This window comes from Ammospiza caudacuta, chromosome 9 (assembly GCF_027887145.1).
Source record: "Ammospiza caudacuta isolate bAmmCau1 chromosome 9, bAmmCau1.pri, whole genome shotgun sequence".
In the NCBI taxonomy this organism is placed as follows: domain Eukaryota; kingdom Metazoa; phylum Chordata; class Aves; order Passeriformes; family Passerellidae; genus Ammospiza; species Ammospiza caudacuta.
In genome coordinates, this window is record NC_080601.1 from 7,263,483 (window position 1) to 7,289,608 (window position 26,126).

General features: G+C 47.7%; 1 protein-coding gene across 3 annotated transcripts in view; it reads left to right on the top strand.

The window, feature by feature from the left end:
• Positions 1 to 20,128, top strand: part of SGMS1 (sphingomyelin synthase 1) — a 96,035-nt gene extending 75,907 nt beyond the window's left edge. For all 3 annotated transcript variants that reach the window (XM_058810448.1, XM_058810450.1, XM_058810449.1), the window contains 6 exons: positions 5,377 to 6,202; positions 9,914 to 10,031; positions 13,235 to 13,388; positions 14,106 to 14,272; positions 18,092 to 18,270; positions 18,440 to 20,128. In XM_058810448.1, coding sequence (XP_058666431.1) covers positions 5,583 to 6,202; positions 9,914 to 10,031; positions 13,235 to 13,388; positions 14,106 to 14,272; positions 18,092 to 18,270; positions 18,440 to 18,461 — 1,260 coding nt within the window. In that variant the 5' untranslated portion in view covers positions 5,377 to 5,582 and the 3' untranslated portion in view covers positions 18,462 to 20,128. The remainder of the gene's footprint in view (positions 1 to 5,376; positions 6,203 to 9,913; positions 10,032 to 13,234; positions 13,389 to 14,105; positions 14,273 to 18,091; positions 18,271 to 18,439) is intronic.
• The last annotated feature ends 5,998 nt before the right edge of the window (positions 20,129 to 26,126 follow it).

Consider the following 26,126-nt stretch of genomic DNA (forward strand, 5'->3'; position numbering starts at 1 on the left):
TGGGCTTGTGTTCTGAGCTGTTACACCCATGAGTGGATTTTCATTTCTGGGTGTTTTTTTAATTATTCAATTAGGATAGAAAATATATGGTGAGGGTTTCTTTTTCTTCTTGGTATCAAGTAATTTAGAAAAAAGCAGACTGCTCAGGGATTGATGTGGTATTCAGGCTGGGCTTTGTGTAAGGAGCTGTGTTCAGGGGATGTGGGTGTTGCTTTGCATTTTCACCCCAGCCTCTCTTTTCATAGTAGCAGCTCCTCTTGCTCTGACTTCCTGTCCACAGACCAATGTTTTCCATCTGAGGGTGACCTTGGAAACCTGTCTTAGAGCTCTGTGCAACTTGTGAGCCCACCTGTGCCTCAGTGCTATACTTACAGCTATTTTATATTTGCATATATTTGCATTTCCAGCACAAACCCAGCTTTACTGGCCTGTTTTACACTGCCAGCAGTTTCTTGCTTGTTATGGTGCAGAAGAGGTGATGCTGGTTTGGAGACAAGCATGTCCTGGAGGGAGGGAAACACTGCTTGAGAGCTTGCTAGGGCTACCCAGCACATAATTTGTGGCAGGCAGCTCCCTTCCCTTGCAAATTGGTGTGCAGAGGTGCTTGTCAAGCACAGGATGTCCAGTTATTGAGGTGTCACAGTGTTATTGTTGGCCATGATGAAATGCCTGGACAGGAGGTGACTATAGCAGTGACTCAGGCCCTGCTGCTGTGAACAGTTTGTTTTGTGCTCTAAAAAACACAGGACAAGGGCTCCCAGTTTGTTTTGTGCTCTAAAAAACACAGGACAAGGGCTCCCAACTTTTATTGGGGGCACTCGGTCTCTAGGTGACTCCTGCTCATCATTCATGGGGAATTCACTGCTGGGCTGGGTTGTAAAGCATTAAATCTTCAGCCCTTACAGCAGCTGCTTTCTCTGCTTATTTGTGTGCACACATTATCAGTGTGAACCTCAAAGTTTGGTTTCCAAGGGCCAAATGTCACTATTGTACCTTCCAGCTGTGCTTATGAACCTCTCTCATTTAGACTCTCATTTTTCACCAAGGGTTGAAATCTTCTCAGCTTCTCTGGGCTGTCTGGGAAGGATGCTGAGGGTTGCAAGTGGAGCACAGCAGTGCCTCTGAAAGGATTTCCTGGCTCCTGGTGACGAGTTGCTGAAATAGCTTTTTATTTGACTGATTTCTATAGTGACTGTTGCCCTGGCAGCAAAGCTTAGAGAGTAGAAGCACAAACACGAGCAGGGCACAATTTGATTTTAGTAGGCTTAGGTTTTCTTTGCTTTGGTTGGGTTTCAAAGTGCTTTAGGAGGAGTTTCAAGATGAACAAACAGATAAGGGAGGTGGTTTTTTACTGGTTTGAGTGGATGTGGTTTTGTCTCATCAATGCTAATTGTGAGAATTAACCATTTCTGCTTGCAAGGAGATCCCAGACCTGGGCCTTGTCCTCAGCATGGGAAAAGTGTGGAGCTGGTCCAGAGGAGGCCTTGGAGATGCTGCAGGGCTGGAGCCAGGCTGGGAGAGCTGGGGGTGCTCACCTGGGGAGGAGAAGGCTCCAGGCAGAGCTCAGAGCCCCTGCCAGGGCCTGAAGGGGCTCCAGGAGAGCTGGAGAGGGACTGGGGACAAGGGATGGAGGGACAGGACACAGGGAATGGCTCCCAGTTCCAGAGGGCAGGGCTGGATGGGATATTGGGAATTAGGAATTGTTCCCTGGCAGGGTGGGCAGGTCCTGGCACAGCTGTGGCTGCCCCTGGATCCCTGGCAGTGCCCAAGGCCAGGCTGGAGCAGCCTGGGACAGTGGAAGGTGTCCCTGCCATGGCAGGGGTGGCACTTGGATGGGCTTTGAGGTCCCTCCCAAGCCAGATCATTCCATGATTCTCATGTGGAGAGAATTCATCAGCTGATGAATTCATGGCTGATTATCTTGTTCTTCATCCAAAAAGTTTGATGCTGTTTGCTCTTGTGCCCAGCTGATCTGAGAAGAACAGGTCTTGATGGGCAGGGTTGTAGCAGTGCACCCCAAATCCTTGTTTAACCCTCTAGCCAAGGTGTAGGTGGAAGTGGTGGTGGGAATTACACCCCATGTTTTGAGTTAGCACTTCAGTGTTTGCTGGCAACAGGGGAAAAAGATCCTGTAAACACAAGGAGGTGCCACCTTGATGAGGTTGTTTCATCCTGCTCACTCTTGTTGTGGGCATTTTGAGGTACTGGTTTTCCACAGCGCCATAATCACGATGCAGTTGGTATTGTTATGGTAATCACATTGTTATTTATAATTCCTTGTTGGGTTCAGGCTCCTTAATGAGGCAGCTCTGCTGCAGGTGGAGGGAATTTTTAGTCAGCCAAGCTGAAGAACCTGTGGCAGAGCTGGGGAGGTTTGTGTGTGCCTCATCCTGGGCTGACACTGCTCCCCACCTTCTGTCTTCAGGAGAGGAGAAGACCTTTTGTGGAAGGGAAGGGCTCAGGGAGAGCTGTGAGTCCCCCACAGTTTCTGCAAACCAAACCCCATCAAGCTTTCATGGATGCACCAGAGGGAATGAGGAATTTTTAATGTGGCAAGCTGGAAGGTGTGAGTAAAGAAGCTTTTTTGCCTTTCCTCCCCCATTAGGCAGGCTGTGAAAACAGGCTTGAATAAGAAATGGTGTTAAAAATTTTAGTTGGTTTTCTTCATTTTAACTCTCAGTGAAAACAACTCACCTCCATGGCAGAGGATTACCTTTTCTCCTGTATCATTAATTTGCTTTTACAAAAGGTGCTTGATAGTGATTTCCACTGGTGGTATGAGAGCACATTTTGGAACTGAAGGTAGATTCCAGCAATGTTGCCCAAATCTGCAGTTTTACTGCAAGGCACACTTTTGTTGGTTTTTGTCAGGCTGCCAGGCCAGGTATCCTGGGGTCACACAGCATTTTGGGACTCTTGTGCCAATATCCAAGTGCTATTTGCAGCTGGCAACAGATTTTTCCATCTGGAACTCATCTTAGCCCCTGCTGGAAGCTTTCATGGAATGGTTTAGTTTGGAAAAGCCCTCTAAGCTCATCAAGTCCAACCGTTCCCCCAAGCACTCCCAAGGCCTAACCCCTGTCCCCAAGTGCCACATCTACAAATGTTTTAAATCCCTCCAGGCAGGGATGGTGGCCCTGGGCAGCCTCTTTCAGAGCTAGACAACCTTTTCCATGGAGAAATTTTTCCCACTATCCAGTCCAGACCTTCCCTGGCAGTGGACATGTAGTTTGGAGGTTGCCTACAGGCTCTTGAGCTGTGTCTTTAAATGTTGTTGGGGTGGACAGGAGGCTGCTCTGTCAGGTTCAGGGATTTGGGAAATGAGGATTTAGGCACTCCAGTGTTGAAAACTGAAAAGATTTAGTTAATATTGGCCCACCTTGTGTGCCCACAGAGTGCTTAGACATCCCCAAAGCCAGGTTGGATGGCTGCTGCAGGCCCAGAGCTTGGGTGGGGGAAGCAGCGTTAAAAATAAATAACTTTGGCTTTATCATTGTGAGGCACCATCCTGGGATGCAACAAGAAGTCTGTCAGGATTGTGTGTTGGGAATTTGTGCTGCCAGAGCTGGGATTGGAAATGAGCACATGGAGATGGGCAGGTGGAGCTGAGCTGCTGCTCAGTCCTGGCCTTGTAGGAGCTTCTAATGTGGGTTACCATGCATAATTCAGGCCATCCTTTTGCCGTGTTCAGAGCTCTGTAACTAAATCCTGATTTGCTAAACACAACTTGAATAATGAAGCAATCTGTGGCTTGAAAGCCTTCCTCAGTATTGAAAGAAAAGGAAGCAAACAGAGCTGTGTCCTCACTTCTGCTCTAAAACAACACAGATTTGCACAAAGTGGAAGAGTCATCTTCATCCCTTGCTCTGTGGATTTAAATGTCTGCACATTCCTGGTGTCCAGAAGTGAGAGGTGGCCTGTCCAAAGTACTGCCAGTCCTTCCATCCATCCAAGGCTTTTTCTTTTCTCTACCATCACAGTTCCTTCCATGGAAAACCAAATTAAAAACTGCACCTTGTGTTTCTTGCTGAGCTTGGAGGTAACAGATCAGAAAATGAATTGTGTGTGCAGTGTGGTCATGTTTGCATAGGAGTAAAGCTCTGTATCTGTTCTGAGCCACTTCAATACAAATCATGCCAGTAGGGTAAATTATTTTGGTTTTCCTCAGTCACAACTTTGCTCCCTTTGATGAAACACAAACACTTGGGAGCCTGTAAGAGGCTAAAAATATTCTTTCCGCTGATAAAGGCTTGGTTTGACTTTTGAAAATATGAAGTGGTTTTTTTCCCTGTGCTGTTACCTTCTCACTTCATGTTTATGAGCTGCAGCAGAGCACGTGGTCTGTGGGATGGTGGGGCTTTCACTGCTTTCCTCTCCTTGCTCTGGGGAGGAGCAGTTTGGGTTTTTGGTTGAATAAACACCTCAGATCTGAGGATTTGCTGGTGGTGGTTGCTGCCATCACTACCTTGTTTGTTGCCCTTGTCTCAAAAATTCAGGAGGAGACTCCAAGCAAGTAACTTGTGTGTGCTTGTAACTTTTGTACTGGAAGCAATCAGCTTTTCTAAGCTATTTCTGCAGTTCATTGAATATAGAAGTTTCTTACCTAGTTCCTCTTTAAAAAAAAAAAAAATTCTCCTGGTTCCTTTTTTTTATCTGGTAGTCAACATTTCTAAACCTAAATGCTTCAGTTTCTTTTCAGGCTAATCTGCTTGATTATTTATTTTCCTGCTGCTCTTTTGGCTCAGACAGTAGATCCTTGTTTATCTACATCAATTTTTTGTGTTGATGACTGTATGTGGAATCTGGAGGAGTTCTAGGGTGGGTTGGATGGGGCTTGGAGCAAGGTGGTCTAATGGAAGGTGTTCCTGCTCATGGAATGGGATGAGCTTTAAGGTCCATTCCAACCCAAACCAGTCTGGGATTCTGTGATTTTATGATTTTTGCTTTGCAGAATGAAAAACAGGTTTTATATTCAGTCACTGGTGCCACACATTCCATTAAGGTACCAGTCTGTAAGAGGCAGAAGAGATTTCTACTGCAAATAATACCAAACATTTGCTCTGTAGCTCCTTAAATTCATGAGTATGATGATTGTAAGAGGAGTTTGGGTGCTGCTCATGGGCTAGAGCATTGAAATGGAAAATGTAACAAAATCAGAGCAAGAGGGAAGCTTCCTACAGCTGGACAGTGGTGTTCAAGGTGGTGTTGTTTTAGGAAATCAATGGTGAGCTTGGGAAGGATGATGCTGCATGTACAAGGCTGCAGCTCAGATCTCCAGAGTCTGTTGTCCATCCCAACCCAAGCAGAGCCAGTTTTGTGCAGGAATTTGGGCACTGAATGCCATGCTAATGCCTGGTTCTGTGTTTCCCTCCCCAGGAAGAAGAATGCCAACACGAAGATGAAGTAGAGCGTTTCCTACGCTGGCCGCACGCCGGTGTCGGCTGGGTAGGGACGGGCTCTGCCTCTGGCCAAACCCATTGCAGGGACAACAAGATGAAGCCAAGGAGGAGCTTCCCACCACGCTGGAGCCGCAGTGAGTGCTGCCCACTTTAAAAAGCCCATGTGCCACCGTCCCCGGCGAGATGAAAGAAGTGGTGCTGTGGTCACCCGAGGAGGTGACCGGCTGGCTGACGGACAATGCCGTGCCGGAGTACTGTGAGCCCCTGAAGAACTTCACCGGGCGGGACCTCATCAACCTGACGGAGGAGGATTTCAAGAAATCCCCTCTGTCCCGGGTGTCTTCTGACAGCGGGCAGCGGCTGCTGAACATGATCGAGGGGCTGAAGATGGCTCACCACATGGAGGCTCACAAGAACGGCCACGCCAACGGGCACGTGCGCGCCGGCGACGCCGCGCGCCAGAACGGCTTCGGCACCGCGCTCAAGCTCAATGGGGGCATCCCCAACGGGTTCAAGAAGGAGATGATCAAGATCCCCATGCCCGAGCCGGAGCGCTCGCAGTATCCCATGGAGTGGGGCAAGACTTTCCTGGCTTTTATTTATGCACTTTTTTGTTTCGTCTTCACCACGGTGACTATCTCGGTGGTTCATGAACGAGTGCCTCCCAAGGAGGTGCAGCCTCCCCTCCCAGATGCATTTTTTGATCGCTTTGATCGGGTGCAATGGGCTTTTTCTATTTGTGAAATCAACGGCATGATCCTTGTAGGACTGTGGTTTGTTCAGTGGCTGCTCTTAAAATACAAGTAAGTAAAACCTTTTCAACACTTGAGTGCTTCTGGCAGCTTTTGGAGGGCAGATGCTGGTTTGCACCCAAACAAAATGAAGCTCCTTGTGATCTTCTTATGTCAGTTTGCAAAGGTGAGGTAGCATGCAGTGTGAGCTGCTTGTGCAGAAGGCAGAGGTCCAAATGTTCCCTAAGAAACTGAGCAACACCCTGAGTGTTTAACTCAAACCTTTTTCATGGGTGAAAAGCTATGGATTGGATGAAATGATGTTCTGAACTCACTGTTTGTTCTGAGGGAACACAACTCATGCTCTTGTGAAGGCAGCTGTGAACCAGGATCCAAGGGAATGGCTGGACATTTAGGTTGGATTTCAGGGAAAGGTTCTTCCCCAGAGGATGCTGGGCACTGCCCAGGCTCCCCAGGCAATGAGCACAGCCCCGAGGCCACCAGAGCTCCAGGAGGATTTGTGCAATGCTCCCAAGGATGTATGGAGTGGGATTATTGGGGTATCTGTGCAGGGACTGGAGCTGTATCAATGATCCTTGTGGGTCCCTTGCAGCTCAAGATATTCCATGATTTTAAACCCAAGAGAAACAGCCAGAGGAGGTGGTGTGGGATTACCCCCAGTAAGGAGGTGTGGGGTTAATAGGGCCATCCCAGGGGTCAAACACCCTGTGGTGGAGCTGAGCAGAGCCTGTAGGTGAGGAACAGCAGAGTCCTTGGAGGTTTTGAGGCAGTGAGATGTGGGTTGAGTTGATTTAACATACGTTTATTGGTGTCACTGGCAGATGTGAAGGTTCCCCCTGCCGTGTCCCCATTGGCTTTGGGGTGTCTGTTTTTATTTATGTTCTAGAATCACAGAATGTTTGGGCCTGGAAGGGACCCTAAAGGTCATCCCATTCCAACCTCCTGCCATGGGAAGTCTCCTTGGGAAGGGCCTCTTCTGGTGTTAGGGGAAGGTGCCAGAGCTTGGTCAGTCTATGCACTGATCATGGAATGTTTGAAGGACCAAAATGCCTCTTTTCTATCCATGAGCAGAGGTCTGAGACGCCCAAGCTGTGGCTGAGCAGCAGAAAGGGAAGAGGAGGAGAGGAACAAGAGCCCAGTGAGGTGGCTTCATCTGGAGAACCTTGTTGTTGTGGCTTTGGATGGGGCACACCAAAGGGGTGCAGACTCAGTGCTGCAGAAAAGCTGAATCCCTTTTGTGGTGGGGTTATCCCCTCCCTTTGAAACTTCATTCAGGAATAAAGGGAGGGCATTGGGCCAGATGGGCCTTCCTCACTTCTGCTTCCCCATCCCTGGAGGTGCCCAGGGCCAGGTTGGACACTGGGGCTTGGAGCAGCCTGGGACAGTGGAAGGTGTCCCTGCCATGGCAGGGGTGGCACTGGATGGGCTCTAAGGTCCTTTCCAAGGCAGACATTCTGTGATTCAATGATTCTGATGCTGTCCATGGCATGGGGTTGGGCTGGTGTCTCTCCAGAAGGCAGGAGCAGGTCTGGCAGGGCACTCTGGAGCTCAAGGAAGCTGCTGAGGCAGATGAACTTCCCTGGGAAGCATTCCCAGATGCTGTGGGAGAAGCACAGTGCCAGGATTGTGTTTGGCTCGTGGGGCTGAAGGAGCAGCCTGCTCCTACTGAGGTCTGCAGAGCTGGGATGGAGCTCTCTGGTCCAGGAATATGTGTGGAGGTTGCACTTGCTGGCTCTGAGTCTCACACTCACACAAATCCTCCTGGGAGAAAGGGAAATATGAAGCTTTTAACATTTATTTTTACTTTATATTAAAGTGAAGAGCTCTCTCAGATTTTCCCAAGTTAAAATATGCCAAATCCAGCAAAATCAAGTGGTAGTTTTAATTAAAAAACTAAATTCAGTGCTCAGAGAAATGCTTCTTTGGTCTCTCAGAATATGGTGTTGCTCAGCCTAATCCCCAAACCCCTGTTTGCCTTAATGTTAAAAAGAGAAAAGCAGGTTCGTGTCTGGTTCTAAAAGCCACAAGGGTGAGATATGAGAGGAAAAATTCTGCAGAGGAGAACCTGTGGAGTTCTGGTTCTAAAAGCCACAAGGGTGAGATATGAGAGGAAAAATTGTGCAGAGAAGAACCCCTGCTCTACTGGAGTGGTGCCCTCCACACCTAAATTTCAGTTTGTGGAACAAGATGAATAATTATCATTCTTAACTCACAGCTTTGCCCATGTTTACACCAGGAGAGGGAAGAAAAAGCCTGGAATAGTGTGTTACAGCAGGGAGTGCTCCAGTGCAAAATGTGTTTAGCCTGCAAGAGTTGAAATTTTCCTGATAAATCAAGGCACTCAAGGTGTTACTGATCTGGCACTGCAAACTCATACTCCTCCAAGAGTGGAGCACTCCAGTTTAATAACCATGCCAAAAGCACTGAAAAATTTAAAAGGTGGCCAATTTTGACTTATGAAAGAGCTCAGCTTGATAGGAATATTTTTTTTTTAAAGTGAGCAAAACAGCAACAACTGAATTCCAGTGCCTGAAGGGAAATTCTAAGAACGAAGGAGACAGACTGGGGACAAGGGATAGAGGGACAGGACACAGGGAATGCCTTCCCAGTGCCAGAGGGCAGGAATGGATGGGATATTGGAAGGAATTGTTTCCTGGGAGGGTGGAGAGAGCAGCCCAGAGCTGCCCCTGGATCCCTGGCAGTGCCCAAGGCCAGGTTGGATGGGGCTTGGACAGCCTGGGACAGTGGAAGATGGAATGAGATGATCTTGGAAGGTTTCTTCCAATCCAGACTGTTGTTGGATTCTGTGAATGCCAGAACCTGCAGCTTGAAATGGCCATGAGTGCAAAGAGCAGTGATTTAAAATGAACCAAACCCCACAGGGTCTGTAGCCAGTGACCCACGAAGGGTGATTGCTGTCATTGGATTGACCCCAATTTCTGTAACCCTGGCAGTGATCTCTCCTTAGGATCTCTCCAGAGGCTGCTCCTGTCCTGGTGGATGTGCCAGGAGAGGTTTAATTGTCTTTCTCTGAGGTGTTCTTAGGTGTTACCCCAGTGGGGCAATTGAGGGGCTGGCTGTCCCTCCTGAGCCCATCCTTTACCCCAGGTGCTCATGCTGGTTTTGCAGAAGCACCTCACAGTACCCCAGATGTGGATCTGCCCTCTCTGTGAGCATCAGCCCTCACTAATAAATGTCTCTGCAGCTGTGGCTGCTGAGTGGCTTCCCTACAGACACCCTGTCCTGCAGCCAGCCCAGCTCTGCATTTTTATTTGGGAGCTTTCCTTGCTGATGTGAACTGCTTCCTTTATGATGCTGCTCAGGAAAGATGTGTTCTCTCACTCCTCTGGGTTACACAGGAGATCCTTTGTAATCACTGAATTGTGTGTCAGCTGGAATAAACTTACTCCTTTTCATCCCACAGTGAAAATCCTGTAACTTTATCCCCTGCATCAGATAGGAATCAGTGACTGGCCACAGCTGATGGAGGGGTGTGGGGCATGAAATTCCCTATTAAAGTCTTCAGCACCCAATCTGCACAGGATTCTGCATCCTCACCCTTAGATTGCCTGTATTCACCTTCAAAGGCAGTGTGAGCTGTGTTGCTCCTGTGTTCCTGGAGTATTTGTGCAGTAGTTCAGCATTCCCTGATAGTGTCACGAGTTTCCAAAGCCTCAGGAGAAACCAGCTGCTGCTTTGTTTTATTTACCTTTGTGGATTTTGTTTCCCTCCTCATTTGTGGCTGTTTTTCCTCCCTGGCAGGTCTATAATTAGCAGAAGGTTTTTCTGTATCGTTGGCACACTATACCTGTACCGGTGTATTACCATGTATGTGACTACACTTCCAGTACCTGGAATGCATTTCAAGTGTTCTCCAAAGGTAAATTCCTCATCTGCCTGTTTCCCCTTCACCCTGCTCTTCCCAGAGCTGCTTTCTCAAAAAGTGTTTCTAAGGGAGGGGATTTGCCCCCCTGCCCTGCTCAGGTGAGGGCCCACCTGGAATTCTGAGCACAATTCTGGTGTCTCCAACATAAGGAGGACATGGAATTGTTGGAGCAGGTCCAGAGGAGGTTATGGAATTGCTGAGGGCTCTGGATCCAGGCTGGGAGAGCTGGGAATGCTCAGCCTGGAGAAGGGAAGGGTGTGTGGAGACTTCACAGCTCCTTCCAGGGCCTGAAGGGACACAGGGGAGCTGGAGAGGGACCCTGCAACAGGAACTGGAGGGACAGGACACAGGGAATGGGTTCAGAGTGACACAGGGCAGGGCTGGATGGGATATTGGGAATTAGGAATTGTTCCCTGGCAGGGTGGGCAGGCCCTGGCACAGCTGTGTGCCCCTGGATCCCTGGCAGTGCCCAAGGCCAGGCTGGACTTTGGGGCTTGGAGCAGCCTGGGACAGTGGAAGGTGTCCCTGCCCATGGCAGGGTTGGAATGGGTGAACTTTAAGCCCAAACCATCCCAAACCACTCTATAATTTTAATTTCAGAGTGCTGGTTTGGTGTGACAGGGACACCCTTCTGCCCTCTCAGTGGAGATGTTGACAGGTGCTGCAGGGCAGTGCAGGGATTCCCACCCTTCTCAAAGCACTGAGCTACCCAAATTCTGTGGCATTTTCAGCTAATTGGCATGATCAGCATGTTCCTGTCCCCACTGAAGCTGCTGAAGGTGTGCAACCTTTGCCATGTGTGAGTCACTGATTTCTAAATGAACACACACCTCAGTGTGCCAAATCCAGATAGGATTTGTGGTTGAAAATGGCCCAGAGAGACTTTCCTCAGCCTGTCTCCTGCACATATTTTTGCAATTCTGGTAGCACAAGGACTTCTCGCCTCCTCCCCAGCCCAGCCCTAACTCCCCAGCCCTAAATTGTGAAAGCCATGGCTGAAACAAGGCTACAGGGACAGAGGTGCTGAGCCTTGTGGTCAGCCTGGAAGGGTAATTCAGTGCTCAGGGTGGAGATGGGACAGAGCTGGTGGTGTTGCATCCACCCCTGGTCACTCCAGCATTGCTGGAATCCTGGTCCTTGCTGCAATTCCTGGGGCTGGCTGTGCTGTGACACAGCTGAAGCAGGAGAGAGGGCACAAGCACAGCCATAAATCAGCAGGAAGCTGCAAAAATCACTGAGGTACAGGTAATAAAAGCCTGATTGGACTTGATCCACGTGCTGAGGTACAGGTTGTAAAACCCTGATTGGACTTGATCCATGTGCTGTCGTTGTTTTGGTGAGGATTGGCACTTCCAAACAAAGCTTTGGTTCCTCAGGGAAGTCCAGCCAGAACTTTTGTGGGTTTTTGAAAGATTTTGGAAAGAGAAATGAGTAGGAGAGGATCAGCACTGTGCTTGAACAGCCTGCTGCTAGGAAATTTAAAAAGGGAGAATACCAGGTATTTATGGGCTGGAGTGAATAAATCTGCCTGTTTGGGGAATTTGGGGAATTTATGGCCTTGGCAAATCCTTCTCATGACTCAAGTAGAGACAAGCTGAGGGCCCTGATAAGATTAAGGAGTTTTCTTGAAAGCCCTAAATGTACTGGTGGGAAAAGAATAACCTCTCAACACCTTATTGAGTTCTGTGTGATTGTGAAAAGTGGGCTTTGGGGAGCAGTTTGGTGTTTGTGAGCAATTGTTAGCAGGAAATGTTTAATTCTTGCAAAGAACATGCTCCAGTCTGTCAGAATTTATTAATTTCCACTTCTTAAAGCAAGGCCAAGCTTTAAAATAAAAACCATAATGGCCAGCCTGGGGTGGGGGGAGTCTGTTTCCTTTTGACAGTTCAGTGATGTCCATGAATTTTTAAACATCATAAAATGAAGTAAAGATGCAGCACCAAGGTGTGCATTGATCCATTAGTCCCTGCTTCCTGATGGGTCCTAGAGGTTCTCCACACATCCTGGTTGTCATGTTTTTTGTGGATTTGTTTACTATTTGGCCTTGGCTAAGAGCTGAGAGCAGCAAAAGTGTTGGGCAGTGCCAGCTACCCTCAGTCACTCAGGGGAGGGAGCAGAGTGTCCTCTGGGAAGGACTTGGTTTGCTTGGATTTGCCTTTCCTTGGGCAAACTGAAGCTTTTCCAGGAATGCTCCATGAGCCATGGTTGGGGTGGGTCAGAGCACATCTGGGTGTAGATCCCTGTGTGGATTCAAAGCACAGGTCTGGCCCTGTGCTCTGACAGACAGCACAGATGTTTCTGTTGGAGTGGGAAGCAGAAGGAAATAATCTAGCAGGCTTTTCCAAGGCTTTGGGGTTTGGAGTGAGATGTTCCTCTGTTCATCAGATCCTGGATTTGGCTGTTCAGTCTGGGCAGTTCCTCCTGGTTTCTGTTGGATGATCACCAGTAGGGCCTGTGCTGTTACCAACAACGTGAACTAAATTAAACCTCGTTTATTTTAGAGTCTGCTGCCTCTTGAACAGAAGGAAAATCTCACCTGAGCACCAGCTACAAGATGTGCAAAGCACCAAAACACTCCTGTCTCATTCCCAGTCTTTTTCCTGCTAGAAATGTGCTGCCAGCTTTTAGGAAAGGCTGAGGATTTATTTATCTGCTGATTGATCTTGTGGATCAAAGCAGAAGGGGAGGAGAACTGTGACACTCACATTCTCTGAAAAAATCCCTTTGCCCAGGATTTTTCTCCTGGGAAGCTGAGAAACCTCAGAGAAAAGGAAAACAATTCTTATCTCATTTGCTTCTCCTGTGTTTTGCTCATGTGGAATGTGTTTGGAGATTGTTTACTCACAGGTGATTGTGTCATTGGATTCTGGTGTGGGTTGTTTTCACTCTGGACAGCTGGGGCCAAGCTATGTCAGGACTCTAGAGAGAGTCACAAGGTTTTGTTAGTAGCTTTAGAGCATTTAGTAGGTATCCTTTTTGTATTCTTTAGTATAGATAGTATAGTATTCTTTAATATAATATAGTATTATAAAATACTAAATTGGCCTTCTGAGAACATGGAGTCAGATTCATCATTCCTCCCTGCCCCAGGAGTCCCTGCAAATACAATAAAGAACTAAAAAGCCAAATTGCTGCTTAAAACCATTGCTTTGAGCTGTGATGTTTCACTGTGCTTTTGTGTTTTGCTGTCCCACCAGCTCTTTGGAGACTGGGAATCTCACCTGAGAAGGATAATGAAGTTGATTGCTGGCGGAGGCTTGTCCATCACGGGCTCCCACAACATGTGTGGGGATTACCTGTACAGCGGCCACACCGTCATCCTCACCCTCACCTACCTGTTCATCAAAGAGTGTGAGTGCCCTGCTGCCCTCCCCTGCTGTGCTGCCTTCCTCTCTGAGGGGTTCTGTTGTGCTCATGAGCATAATTCCAGTTAAAATATCTGTGTGCTCCATGGTGAAACAGCCTCACGCTGGGTATTGGGGAAAAATTCTTCACTAGGGGGATCGTAAGGGTTTGGGTTGGGAGGGACCTAAAATACATCTCATCCCACCCCCTGTCATGGCAGGGACACCTTCCCCTATCCCAGGCTGCTCCAAGCACTGTCCAGCCTGGCCTTGGACATTTCCAGGGATCCAGGGGCAGAAGCCACAGTTTCTCTGGAAATCTGAACCAGGGCCTGCCCACCCTGCCAGGGAACAATTCCTAATTCCCAGTATCCCATCTAAACACAAGCAGGTTGATTTGACTGGCCAGGGTATTATATATCTTAATAAATATATATTATATATAAATATCTTATATATCTTATATAAGATATATTCTGTCTTTCTCAAAAGATTTCATAACCTTTCTCATTTCCAAGCATGTCATTACCCCTGAGTACAATTTTAAGCTCCACCTTTAAGAGAGTGATCCTTATTTTGTGATCTCAGCGTTCCTGCTGTTAATGTGAGCCCAGGCACCTCTGTGGCAGGCAGGATTGCAGTCCATGACCTCAGCTAATCACTGCAGCACTCCTGATAAGCTTCCACTGATGAGTAACCCCTGCTTGTGCTTCTTTGTTTGCAGATTCCCCACGGCGACTCTGGTGGTACCACTGGCTCTGCTGGGCTCTCAGCATGGTGGGGATGTTCTGCATCCTCCTTGCTCATGACCACTACACTGTGGACGTGGTGGTGGCTTACTACATCACTACAAGGCTATTCTGGTGGTACCACACAATGGCCAACCAGCAAGTGAGTTCCTGCCACTCCTTGGATGCTCCTGCTTGTAGCCTGGGGTGGGGTGAGAATATCCAGGCTCACCCATGTCCTGTGGAGAGTCCCTCTCTTCCTCCCAACTGTTGGGTTTGTAGGGGAGAAAGAGGGATCATTCATTGGGTTCTTGACCACAAAAATATGGGAAAGGGTTCCCAAAGGCAGGCAGAGCTCTCCCACCCCTGGGTAACCTCAGTTTTTTGAATTCTCCTGAATTTGGGCCAGGTGGCCACATTTGTGACAGAACAACAAACCATTTAGATTCTTTTGTCTTGGTTTTGTTTAGTTTGGTGGTTGAGGCCAGCTGGGGTTTTCCTGTGCTCTATGGCTCTTTGCCACAGGTCCCTTGAGGTGCAGGAGGAGGCCTCACTAAAAAGGGAACTGGTTTTTGAAAGGGTTTTCAGGGGGTGGAGAGTTCTCCTGGCTGGTGAACTGGAGCAGTCAGGGAGGAGCTGACAGTGCTGAGGTGAGACCTCCTCTGCTGTGCAGGGCAGGGTCAGGAGATCAGGGCAAGGTTCTTCCCCCAGAGGGTGCTGGCACTGCCCAGGCTCCCCAGGGAATGGGCACAGCCCTGAGGCTGCCAGAGCTCCAGGAGAGCTTGGACACTGCTCCAGGGATGCCCAGGGTGGGATTGTTGGGGTGTCTTTGCAAGAACAGAGGCTGGATCAATGATCTCTGTGGGTCCCTTCCAGCTGTGCATGTTCCATGGTTCTCTCAGAGGAAATGCACAAGTCTTTGCCACAGATAGTAGACAAGGGAGTTAACAGATATTTTTAGCTCCATAAGCAGCACATTGGTGTCCAAATACTTTCTGTGCTCGTGGTCAAAGATCTTTTGCTTATCTATGACATATGCTGTTAATTATGTGTAATAAAGACATCCTACAATGGTAGAAGATGAATTTATGTTGTGACAGTGCAGATTTTAGATCCTATCACAGAATCATGGGCTGGAAGGGGCCCTCAAGGTCATCCAGGTCCCACCTTGTTATTCCACTGGTTTGGTGCTGCCTGAAGCAAAACACCACAGCCATATTTGACTAATTGTCAATTAGGTGCCCTTTGATGTTCACTCAGCTTGGGAGGCACTGTGCCCATGCTCTGCAGCTCTTGTCTCACAAGAACTGAGGATTCCACACACACAATCCAGAGCATTCCACACTTTCACTCTGCTCCTGGGCTCCCAGAGCAGTGGTGCTTCCAAGCTGGAAGTGCTGGAGTGCCCCCAGTCCTGCTGAGGAATTGCTTCAGCAGAGCTTTGGTGTGGAAATGTCCTGCTACCCCGAGCTGCCAGGCTGTTGGGAAATGCCAGTCCCTGGCTCCTTCCCTGAGCACACACTGGTGTGCTGCTCTCTCCTTCCTCCTGCTGGGGCTTGTGCCTGGCTTTAAAACTAAAAGCAACAATGGATTTATTTGATACCTGAGCTTGACATGGAGATGAAACTCGAGAGTACGAGCCCTGTGTGTGCTTGTGTGCACACGTGTGCTCATGTGTTCCCTTTGGGGGGTGGATACAGGGATCCCTGGCTCTGGTGTGGATAATGGGCAGCAGGGGGGTTGGATGTGGTTGGGCTGGGACTTGCTCATGGCTGAGGGAAGCAGAAGGTAGGTGGGAGCAGTCTGGGAGCATGTGGAGGGCAGGGCAGGGTTCTGACTTCCTCCAGATGGGTTGGGACATGCCCTGCTCATAGCTCCATGTTGCAGTAAGGTAGAAAATGATAAAGAAAAGCCTTATAAAATCAGGCCTGCTCTGGCTGGCCTGTCATTTATTCTAAGGGAAGCTAGCACTGTGCAAGTTCCTGTGTGAAAGCAATCCTGGTGTGAGCAGTTTGTTAGCATAACAATCTATTCCTGGGTGAAAAACAACCAGCACCTGTATAAACTGTTTTCACACCATTAGATAGAAAAATTAAAACTATCTGTCACAAACAACTTTTCCTGCACATATTCACTGGGGGTTTTAGTGACCAATCAATACAGAATATAACTTGTTACTAAGAAATAAATAATTGGCAAGAAAGCTCCTGACTAATTAGAGTCACACACAAGGTCTGTAAAACTGTACAAAAAGGAGTTATGTGACTAAAGAAGGGGCTTTTTCCTCCATGAAGAAAGTGGAGTAATTTGTAATGTATTCCCATAGCTGCACAGGCACACAGCCAGCCCCAAAGAGATTCCTGAGCCCCATGGAATTTCAGAGGCACTTACAGAACATCCTGCTTTGGGATGGCATTTTCATTCCCAAAGGAGAGCAGACACCTGTTTTGGGCCACTCCTTCTTTCCTGTGGGCCCATCAAACAACTGAGATCCTGCAGGCAGGGGTGAGCAGGTTTGGTGTGTGGGATCTGTTTGGGAGGTGAGATTTTGGGAGCAGCAGGAAGCAGGACAGCACCTATTGGAATATTTTCCAATTTAGCCAGACAGGATGTGCCTGAGCTTGTCTGGCCCTTGGTGCTGAACCAAAGAGTGGCAACTGTGGTGTTCCACCCCAGAGACACCTTTGGCTAAGCTGGATCCTGCAACTGGGCATATGGAGGGAAGTCCAGGCGTCTGCTCCTCAGGTTTTCCTCTGTGGAGAAGCTTTAAGGTGATGGTGAAGGAAATGAGTCAGTTCTGATGGAGGGTTTCGATCCAGAGCTTTATTCTGGCCCACAGGCCTCTGAATGCAGCTACAGCTCCAACAGAACTCTTTGAACTGCATGGTTGATGTTCTTTTACCCAGGCCACCTCCCCAGCCACCTCAGGCAGCAGGACAGGAACATTTCCACGCCAAAGCTCTGCTGAAGCAATTCCTCAGCAGGACTGGGGCACTCCAGCACTTCCAGCTTGGAAGCACCACTGCTCTGGGAGCCCAGGAGCAGAGTGAAAGTGTGGAATGCTCTGGATTGTGTGTGGAACCCACAGCTGTTGTGAGACAGGAGCTGCAGAGTGTGGGCACAGAACCCAGTGCCTCCCAAGCTGAGTGAACATCAAAGGGCACCTAATTGGCAATTAGTCAAATATGGCTGTGGTGTTTTGCTTCAGGCAGCACCAAACCAGTGGAATTATGAGTAGGACCTACAAGGGAGGAGGGAAGGGGTTGGGAGCCACCACCAGGTACAGGAGAGGAGGTCTCAAGGGACAAAGGACACTTGGAGGGCATCCTTTGAATCTGCCTGTGACGGTGTTCACAGGGGTTCTTGGATGAGGGAAGAGATGAAGGCCCTGACTCCATGTTTCAGAAGGCTTGATTTATTATTTTATGATATATATTACATTAAAACTATACTAAAAGATTAGAAGAAACGGTTTCATCAGAAGGCCAGCTAAGAATAGAAAGGAAAGAATGATAACAAAAGCTTCTATCTCGGACAGAGAGTCCAAGCCAGCTGACTGTGATTGGCCATTAATTAGAAACAATTCTATGAGACCAATCACAGATGCACCTGTTGCATTCCACAGCAGCAGATAATCAATGTTTACATTTTGTTCCTGAGGCCTCTCAGCTTCTCAGGAGGAAAAATCCTAAGGAAAGGATTTTCCATGAAAGATGTCTGCGACATCTGGCAATCACTCAGTGATGCCTTTTGGAATTCCAGGATTGACAGTGCTGGGAGGGGAAAGCAGAAATGACTGACACACCTGGGAGGGAATTATCAGGGGAGGAACCTGAGGTTCTGAGGTAAACCCTGAAATCACAGCACAACAACCACCGACAGCAACAACCACAGATTGGCTGAGCTCGTCACGGACGCGCGGTGGCGCGAATAAAGGACCTGCCCTTCAGCAATCCTCTTTTTGTCCTCCTTCCCCCTGCAGGTGCTAAAAGAAGCTTCCCAAACGAACCTCCTTGCAAGGGTGTGGTGGTACAAGCCCTTCCAGTACTTTGAGAAGAATGTGCAAGGCATTGTACCTCGCTCATACCACTGGCCCCTGCGGTGTCCGGCGCTGGCGCGGGGCCGGCAGGTCAAGTACAGCCGCCTGGCGAGTGACACCAGGTAACAGCAGTGTCACCCCGCAGGACCTGCCCCAAGTGCTCACACCTCCCACAGAAGATGCCATAAACAAACACCCACCGCTCCCCGACCCCTTTCTTTAGCAGCTCCCCCCTGGACCTGACCTGTTCAGTTACCTGGTAAGCACTGTGATCTTTTTTTCTCTCCAAAGGATCTGCGTTGGACAACAATAAAAGAGAATTTAACTGATCATGCACTGTTATACATTTCTTGTTGGTAGAGTTGGGATTTGCATTTTGCCCATCACCATTGTTCCTTTGTATATGATGCGACAACATAGATGAAAAAGCTTTTATATCATGAGTTCTGGTCTTTCCAGTCACGTCTGGGAACAAAGCATATTATTTTCTTGGGAAAACATACTTTTCATATCTCTTGCCCCAAAGATTGGGCTGTAAGCCATTTTCTAGCAAATGACTATATGAAGGTTTCTAAATATCTGCCTTGGGTGAAATCAAGAAATCTTTCTACCTGTTGCACCTGCGCTACGAATAAGATGATAGACACAGAAAGGTTTGGTAAATCCTGATTTTGTAGATTCTGCAGTGACTGACTGTGTCAAAAAAGTGCAAAAAAAAAAAAAAAAAAAGAAAAAAAAACCAAAAAAAAAGAGAGAAAAAAATGTAAAGTGATTTTCTAAGTATTTCCTAACTTTATTTTTCAAAATGTGTATGAAAAAAAAAAATTAAATTTAAAAAGATTTTTACATGTCAGAGAATAGAGAGTTAAAAAAATTTAAAGAAAATGCTTCTTGGGAGAGAGAGAGATTTGTCTATGTTTCTAGTGCCTTTCTTGTCTTGATTGTATGGTCAGTAGGCAGTCTTAAATGTTTTTATTTAAAATAAAGTATTCCATGAAAGCAGAATTATATATACTGTATAATTACTAATTTTTGCATTTATAGCTAAATTAAACTGGAAATTTGCTTATAATGTTGAAATTGCCACGTGTAGGGAAAAGCCTCCCACCCCACCAAATACAAAAGGGTCCGACCTTGCTCACACATTGTGGGCAGGTCAAGCCAAAAAAGAATCACTTTATTGTTCTACTTGGTAGCTGGGTTTTAAAAAGCAAAACAGCCATGAATTCCTGTTTTTTAAGAATTTTACAAATGATCACTGAGTGAACTATGAATGGTTTCTCCATCCCCTTATTGGAGTGTTGTTGAAAAACAACAAAGATAATCTATTTCTTTAAAATATTTGTGCAGAAACTGCATGGAATTCTTAAGTTTCCACTCCTACCATACATACTGTATGTTTGGGGAAGTCTCCTATCCTAAAACTTGCCAATGTGCAGAACAAAAATAGTTTTTATAAAAAAAAAAAAAAAGAAAAGAATGAAGAAGAGAAAAATATATATATAAATATATATATATATATATCCATTCTGTATTTTACGTGAAGCAGAGTTATCTTCTGTAGGTTTTTTGTGTATTCACAAGGTGATATTTGTATTGTAAAACAACAATGGTGAAGGAAAATAAAAAAAGGCTTTTGAAAAATGTAGTTTCCTTTTATCTTCTTAATAATTCAGTTGAAATTTAAAGCTGGGTTTATTCTTCCAAACCTTGCCTTTAAGTTGATGTTATTGCACTGTAGGCCATCCGATGTGGACTGTATGGAAACTGCATTGATGTGGAATTGCTGTTGGGCAAAACAGTGCCTTAATTACCTGAAATAAATGCTATGCAATCGGGAGGAGCCTTCCTGGGAGCCATCTCCAGGCCTTGAAAAATCTACCCTGCAACTGCTGGGATGCAGCACAGGGCAGGGTGGGCATCCCTTCCCCCAGCAGCTGCCAGAAACAAAAAAAAGAAAAAAAAAATAAGAGAAGAGAAGCCAATTTCTGTGCGTCCGTGGCGGTGAAAGTGTCATTTTTATTGTAATTATTTTCCTCCTTTTCCTTTTCCTTTTCCTTTTCCTTTTCCTTTTCCTTTTCCCTTTCCTTTTCCCTTTCCTTTCCTTTCCTTTCCTTTCCTTTCCTTTCCTTTCCTTTCCTTTCCTTTCCTTTCCTTTCCTTTCCTTTCCTTTCCTTTCCTTTCCTTTCCTTTCCTTTCCTTTCCTTTCCTTTCCTTTCCTTTCCTTTCCTTTCCTTTCCTTTCCTTTCCCCTTTTCCTTTTTTTCCCTTTCACTCTTCTTTTCTTTCTTTTTTGGGGATATTTTGTCTCTGCCTCTCTGCCCTGTTCCTCAGCCTTGGCCAAAAACCTGGAGAGCTGATGGGGTGCTGGTGCTGCTGCCTGGGGATGTTCCTTATCAGTTCTGTCTCCCTTGGAAGGATGGAGGGATGGAAGGAGGGAGGGTTCCTTGGCCAAGCCCTTTGCAACAGCATTTGCAGAGCTGGGTGGGAATTTAGGGCTCTGCTCTGCCTTCAGTTCTCTGCTTTTTGGGGCTAAAAGTCGGTTTTTCAACAGCCCAGCTGATTTTTGAGGTGATTTTTGAGAGATTTGGTGCTCCCAGACATAACCCGAGGAGTAGATTTTTCAAGACCTGGCATCACGCACACCCGAACCATTGACATAAGTAAATGTATGGATATATATGCACATGACATTAAATGGAATCTGCTCAACCCTGCCTTGTGGTGTGTGACTTTGTGCATGGCTCTGGCTCCTCATGGTCCCATCTGTGCTCAGCAGGGCAGGGAGCCTGGCAATGGGCGCTGCTGGCTCTGGAGAAGGGACCAGGGGTGGGTTTGGGACACAGGTGCTGGGCATTGGCTCACTGCAGGCTGTGGAGCCTGTGCTGCCTTGGCTGGGTGGGATGGCATGGGATGTGCCTCAGGGTCAGGGCATGGTGCTGATGGATCCCAAATTTCCCTCTGTGTTTTCCCCCTGTCTTGATTTGGAAAGCCAGGAGTCTGCTAAGGAAGGCAGGAGCCTCCCCTGAAATGGAGAATGTAAACCCTCCCCACCCCTCCAAATTGCTATAAATTTTAAATTAGGGGCTCTCAGGCAAAAATATGGGAGCAGGAAATAACAGTTCTTTAATAGGGAAAAGGGGAAAAATAAAAATAAAATAAACAATGCAGTACACCAGAACAACACTGACAGAGTCAGAACCCAACCTGACACCCTGTGGGCTGTTGGTGACAGTCCAATTGGAAATGTGGCTGCAGCCCTCCTGCAGTGTCAGGGGTGGTTCTGTTGGAGCAAGGGGGATCTGTAGAGAAGGATGTATTCTTCCTCTGAAGATCCAGTGGAAGGAGAGACAGCTGCTGTTCCTCTGGGGAATCCCGTGCAGAAAGCAGTGCTGCTGTCTCAAAAACCTCTGGATTATATCTGGGTAGCAATGCTTGGCTCCTCCCTCTGGGCAGAGCATCTCCCAATGGGCTGTTATAGTTCTTATCAGCCATGCAGTGACATTCAATAGTCTGTTATCAGCAATGTCCCCTCCCCAGGGAGGTGTGAACATGGTCTCTCAAAGAGAGAGATAAGGCAAACTGCCCACCTGACAAAGGTAATCTGCCATACAGATGGTAATGGAAAACATCTTGCATTGCAACCTTCAACACCCCCAAACCTCAGTTGAGATCCACCTGCAGCCTCTGCTGTCTGGAGAAAGCAGCCAGGGCTGCTGGGGCTCCTCTGCCATCACCTGGCCTGTGAGCTTTGTGTTCCTGGGCTGGGACCCTTGGGTGACTTCAGGGACAGTCACCACCTCAGCGATTCCCTTGCCCTGGGCATTGTTGCCTCTCCTTCCCAGCTCCTGCTGCTCCTCGTTGCTTGGTGCCCTCAGAGAGGTGAACACAGCAAACCACCAGGCTGTAAAAGCTGGAATCTGGCATTGTGCTGCCCCAACCCCACAGAAATCATGGATCTCCCAATGAATCCATCCTCTGTGGCCTCCAGCTGAGCTCTCAGGGTGTCTGTAGGGACAGGTTTGGGTGTGCAGAGGCAAACATGGACAGGAGGCTGAAGTTGGGAAAGAGGGGTCTGCAGCAGAAAAGGCTGGAAAAGGAAGGTTCAGGAAAGAGCTGGGCACACCAGGATCTCTTCCAGGAGGGTGTGCACTGATGTTGCTGAGATCCATCTGAATACAGGAATTTGGGGAAGGTTTGATAACCATAAATACAGGCAAGGGAGGTGTTGGAAGAGCATGAGAGCAAAGGCAGTGATTCCTTACTTTCCTGTGCTCTGGAAGGATCAATCCCATCAACTTCCCCTCCTGCTTTTACTCAGGACACAGCTAGGTGCTCATTCCTGGATACAGGAACATGGGGAAGGTTAAATACAGGGATGGCAGGTGTTGGAGGAGCATGAGAACAAGGGCAGTGATTCCTTGGCATTCCTGTGCTCTGGAAAGATCAATGCCATCAATTTCCCTCTCCTGCTTTTCCTGGGTGCTCATTCTCTTCCTGGATACAGGAATGTAGGGGAGGTTTGACACCCATAAAAACAGGGATGGGAGGTGTTGGAGGAGCATGAGAGCAAAGGCAGTGATTCCTTTGCTTTCCTGCTCTGGAAGGATCAATCCCATCAACTTCCCCTCCTGTTTTTCCTCAGGACACAGCTGGGTGCTCATTACTGGAGACAGGAATGTGGAGAAGGTTTGACACCCATAAATACAGGAATGGGAGGTGTTGGAGGAGCACAAACCAAGAAAGGACAGTGTTTCCTTTGCTTTCCTGTGCTCTGGAAAGAGCAATCCCATCAACTTCCCATCCTGCTTTTCTTGGGTGCTCATTCTCTTCCTGCATACAGGAGGGTGTAAATACAGGGATGGGAGGTGTTGGAGGAGCATGAGAACAAGGGCAGTGATTCCTTGGCATTCCTGTGCTCTGGAAAGATCAATGCCATCAATTTCCCTCTCCTGCTTTTCCTCAGTGCTCATTCTCTTCCTGGTGCCAGAGCACTGCCCAAAGGGAAGCCACAAATTCCTGTTTTGGCAGCTTCTCCCACCCAGCTCCTCAGCTGTTGGCCACAAATGTTTGCCAGAAGCTTCTGTGGTTTCCTTTTGCATCCTCCCAACGCCTCTCCTGCCCCTGGCTGTCCCTGTGTGCTGCAGGTTGGGCAGTGAATGCCAGTGAGAACCAGGATTTGGGCATGGCACCCTTTGTTTAAATCAATAAATGTTTGGGCACCACTCTGAGGCACTCTGCAGGACCAGGAGCTGGATTTTGATGGTCCCTGGGGTTCTCAAGGTTTGGGAGCAGACAGGGCTCCCATGATCTGGCTTTCAGCAGCAGCACAGCCCCTGCTGGCATGGGTGGACACAGATCAGCCCACCTTATTCATTTTATGACCATTTTTTCCCAAAAAAAAACCCCAGTGGGATTGAATTTGGATCTGCCCAAGTCTGCATTGCTCTTGAGGTTTTCCCAGTTTTGTGCCAGAGATTTTTAGCTTGCCATGTGCTGCTTGGCCCTTCCTTGGAGTGATGCTTCCCTGGGGTCTCCCACATCCCAGGGAAGTGCCCTGGGGCTGCTGCTGCAGCTTCTGATGAGGGATGGCACAATATTCCCTATTTGTGGTGAAGCTTTAACCCCTGGATAGATTTAAGGCACATCCCCTGGGGAATTTTCGGGTGTTCACATGTCTGGCCATAAATTATTAGCAGCAAAAAGTCAGCATGAGTTGATTTTCCAGAAGGGCCGGGCCGGAGAGTTCCTGCTCTTGAGGCAAGGCAAGGGAGGGTGGGGAAGGAAAGACAAAGCACCCCAGGACAAAATTTTAATTAAATTTGCCAGGTATCCCTTCAGCTCAGCTGTCTCTATGCAGGATTTTGAGTTCAGAAACTGCAATTTTGCTCCCTTTCCACTCAAGCTGCCCCTCCTAAACTCTCCATGTGTGTGTTTTCCAGCAGGAAAATCACTTTTTGCCACCACAAAGAACCGCTCCCCCTTCCAGCTGCTGCTTGGAGCAGGGCTGTGTGTTTAGACCAGAGAAGAAAATCCACGTGTGGTGTTGGATTTTCACAGCCCTGGCGTGTCCTTGCCAAAGCCTGGCAGGGCTGTCAGCTCTGTGCAAACACTTTTATCTTCTGCCAGAAAGGACTTTGGCCATGTTCTGTTCAATGAACAACATTATGTAAGAGGTTTCTTCATTGCTGTGAGAGCTCTGAGGGCCCTCACACCCCCTGAGGGGCTCAGCTCTGCTCATGCTGAGTGATGGTTGTCCCAATTTTTGCTCAGAACCTGCCCAAACAGGCTGGAATCAAGGTTTTTATCCTGCAGGGATGAGTGAGGCCCTGACACTGGGGAATTGCCCATCATTACAGGTGATTCAAGTGGTTTCTCAGCAAAAAAGGGATTTTTTTTTTCCCCCCTAGAACAAGTGGGACAAAAATTATGCAGCCAGTTTCAGGAATCCTTCTAATATTTTTTTTAAAAGTAATTTTTTAAAGTAATTTTTAGTCTCTTCACTGCCCATCAGAAGAGATTTTGTTTCAGAAGTTTTACAAAGAATATTGTGGCCTGAGCATATTTAAGAGAAGAGTTTGGTTTTACCCAGTTAGTTTTAGTTTTACCCAGTTAGTTTTAGTTTTTCCCAGTCCCTGGATGGTTTACAGAAAGGGAGCTCTCCAAGAGACCAGGAAATGCTGGTTTTAAAGTGAAATTTGGGTGCTGTAGGAAAGGGGCCACTTCTCTGAAATTATCTGGTCTTGGGAGGGAGGAGGAACTGAAAAATGAGGAAAGGGAAGTAAATGCTTCATGGGTTTATACTTCAAAGCAAATTTTCTTAATTTATTTTATTTTTCCTCTATAGAGATAGTTTGAATCCTCTTTCTTAATGATGTGAAGCACAAATTTCACTAGGGGAAGAAATGCACATTTGGCCATCTGTGTTGAGTGTTTTCCTTTGTGCCTGCTGTGCCTGGTTCCATCCATCCATCCATCCATCCATCCATCCATCCATCCATCCATCCATCCATCCATCCATCCATCCATCCATCCCAGGTGGGTTTGGACACTTCTCCTGCTGAGGATGGAATCCCTGGGCTGTTTGCAGCAGTGCTGAGGCAGCACTGATGGGGAGGAACCTTTTCTCAGCAGGATGAAGATTATATAAAAAAATAATCATTTTCTTTAGACTCCTTTGGCACAAAATGGGGAGAAGCTGGAGGACTCCCGGTCTGGGGAAGGAGGATGCTCTGTGGGAACTTCTCACCTTCCTCACATTGCCACAGGCAGGGAGGCATTCAGAGAGATCTACCAAGCCCTAAGGTGTTTGCAGCCCAGAAATTGCCTTTTCTGCACCAAAAATCTCCCTGTTTCTGCAGTTCTGGGCCTGGACACAGCCAGGGGGAGGTGAGGAGCTGTGTGTGCCCAGCACCTCAGCAGGAAAACAATCTGAAATATTCCCCAGGGCATGTTTTGAGCTGTCACCAGTCTTCCTTTCCCTCCTCCACCCCAGCCACAGGTGGTTACAGAGCCACTCGTCCTCCTCAGCTGTTTGCATTTTGTGGGGTGAGGCTGGCAGCACTCTCCATCCCAAGAACAATTCCTGAAAATTCAATCTCTAATCAGCTTCTCCTGATGTTCCAGCAGTTATATATCATTTGCAGGATATAGATCACCAGCTCTTGCCCAGCCTGTTCCTGGCTCATCCCTGTGCCAGCAGAAGCTGCTCCATGGTTCTGTCTGTCCCCTCCAGTTCCCCCCAAGGCTTTGGGACCCACTTTGGGACCTGAGCATTCCCAGGGAGATCTGCCAGCCCACAGGGCTGTTTTCCAGGCCCTGCAGGTTCCTTGGGGATTACAGCCAGCAGATAAGGTATCTGGCAATCTCGTTTCTCCCCAGAGCCAGTCCAAAAAGCACCGGAGCCAAAGGGCAGAGCTGAACGTGACCTTGGGGCGCTGACGCAGCCGTTCCTGCTGCGTTAACCCTTGGATCAGGGA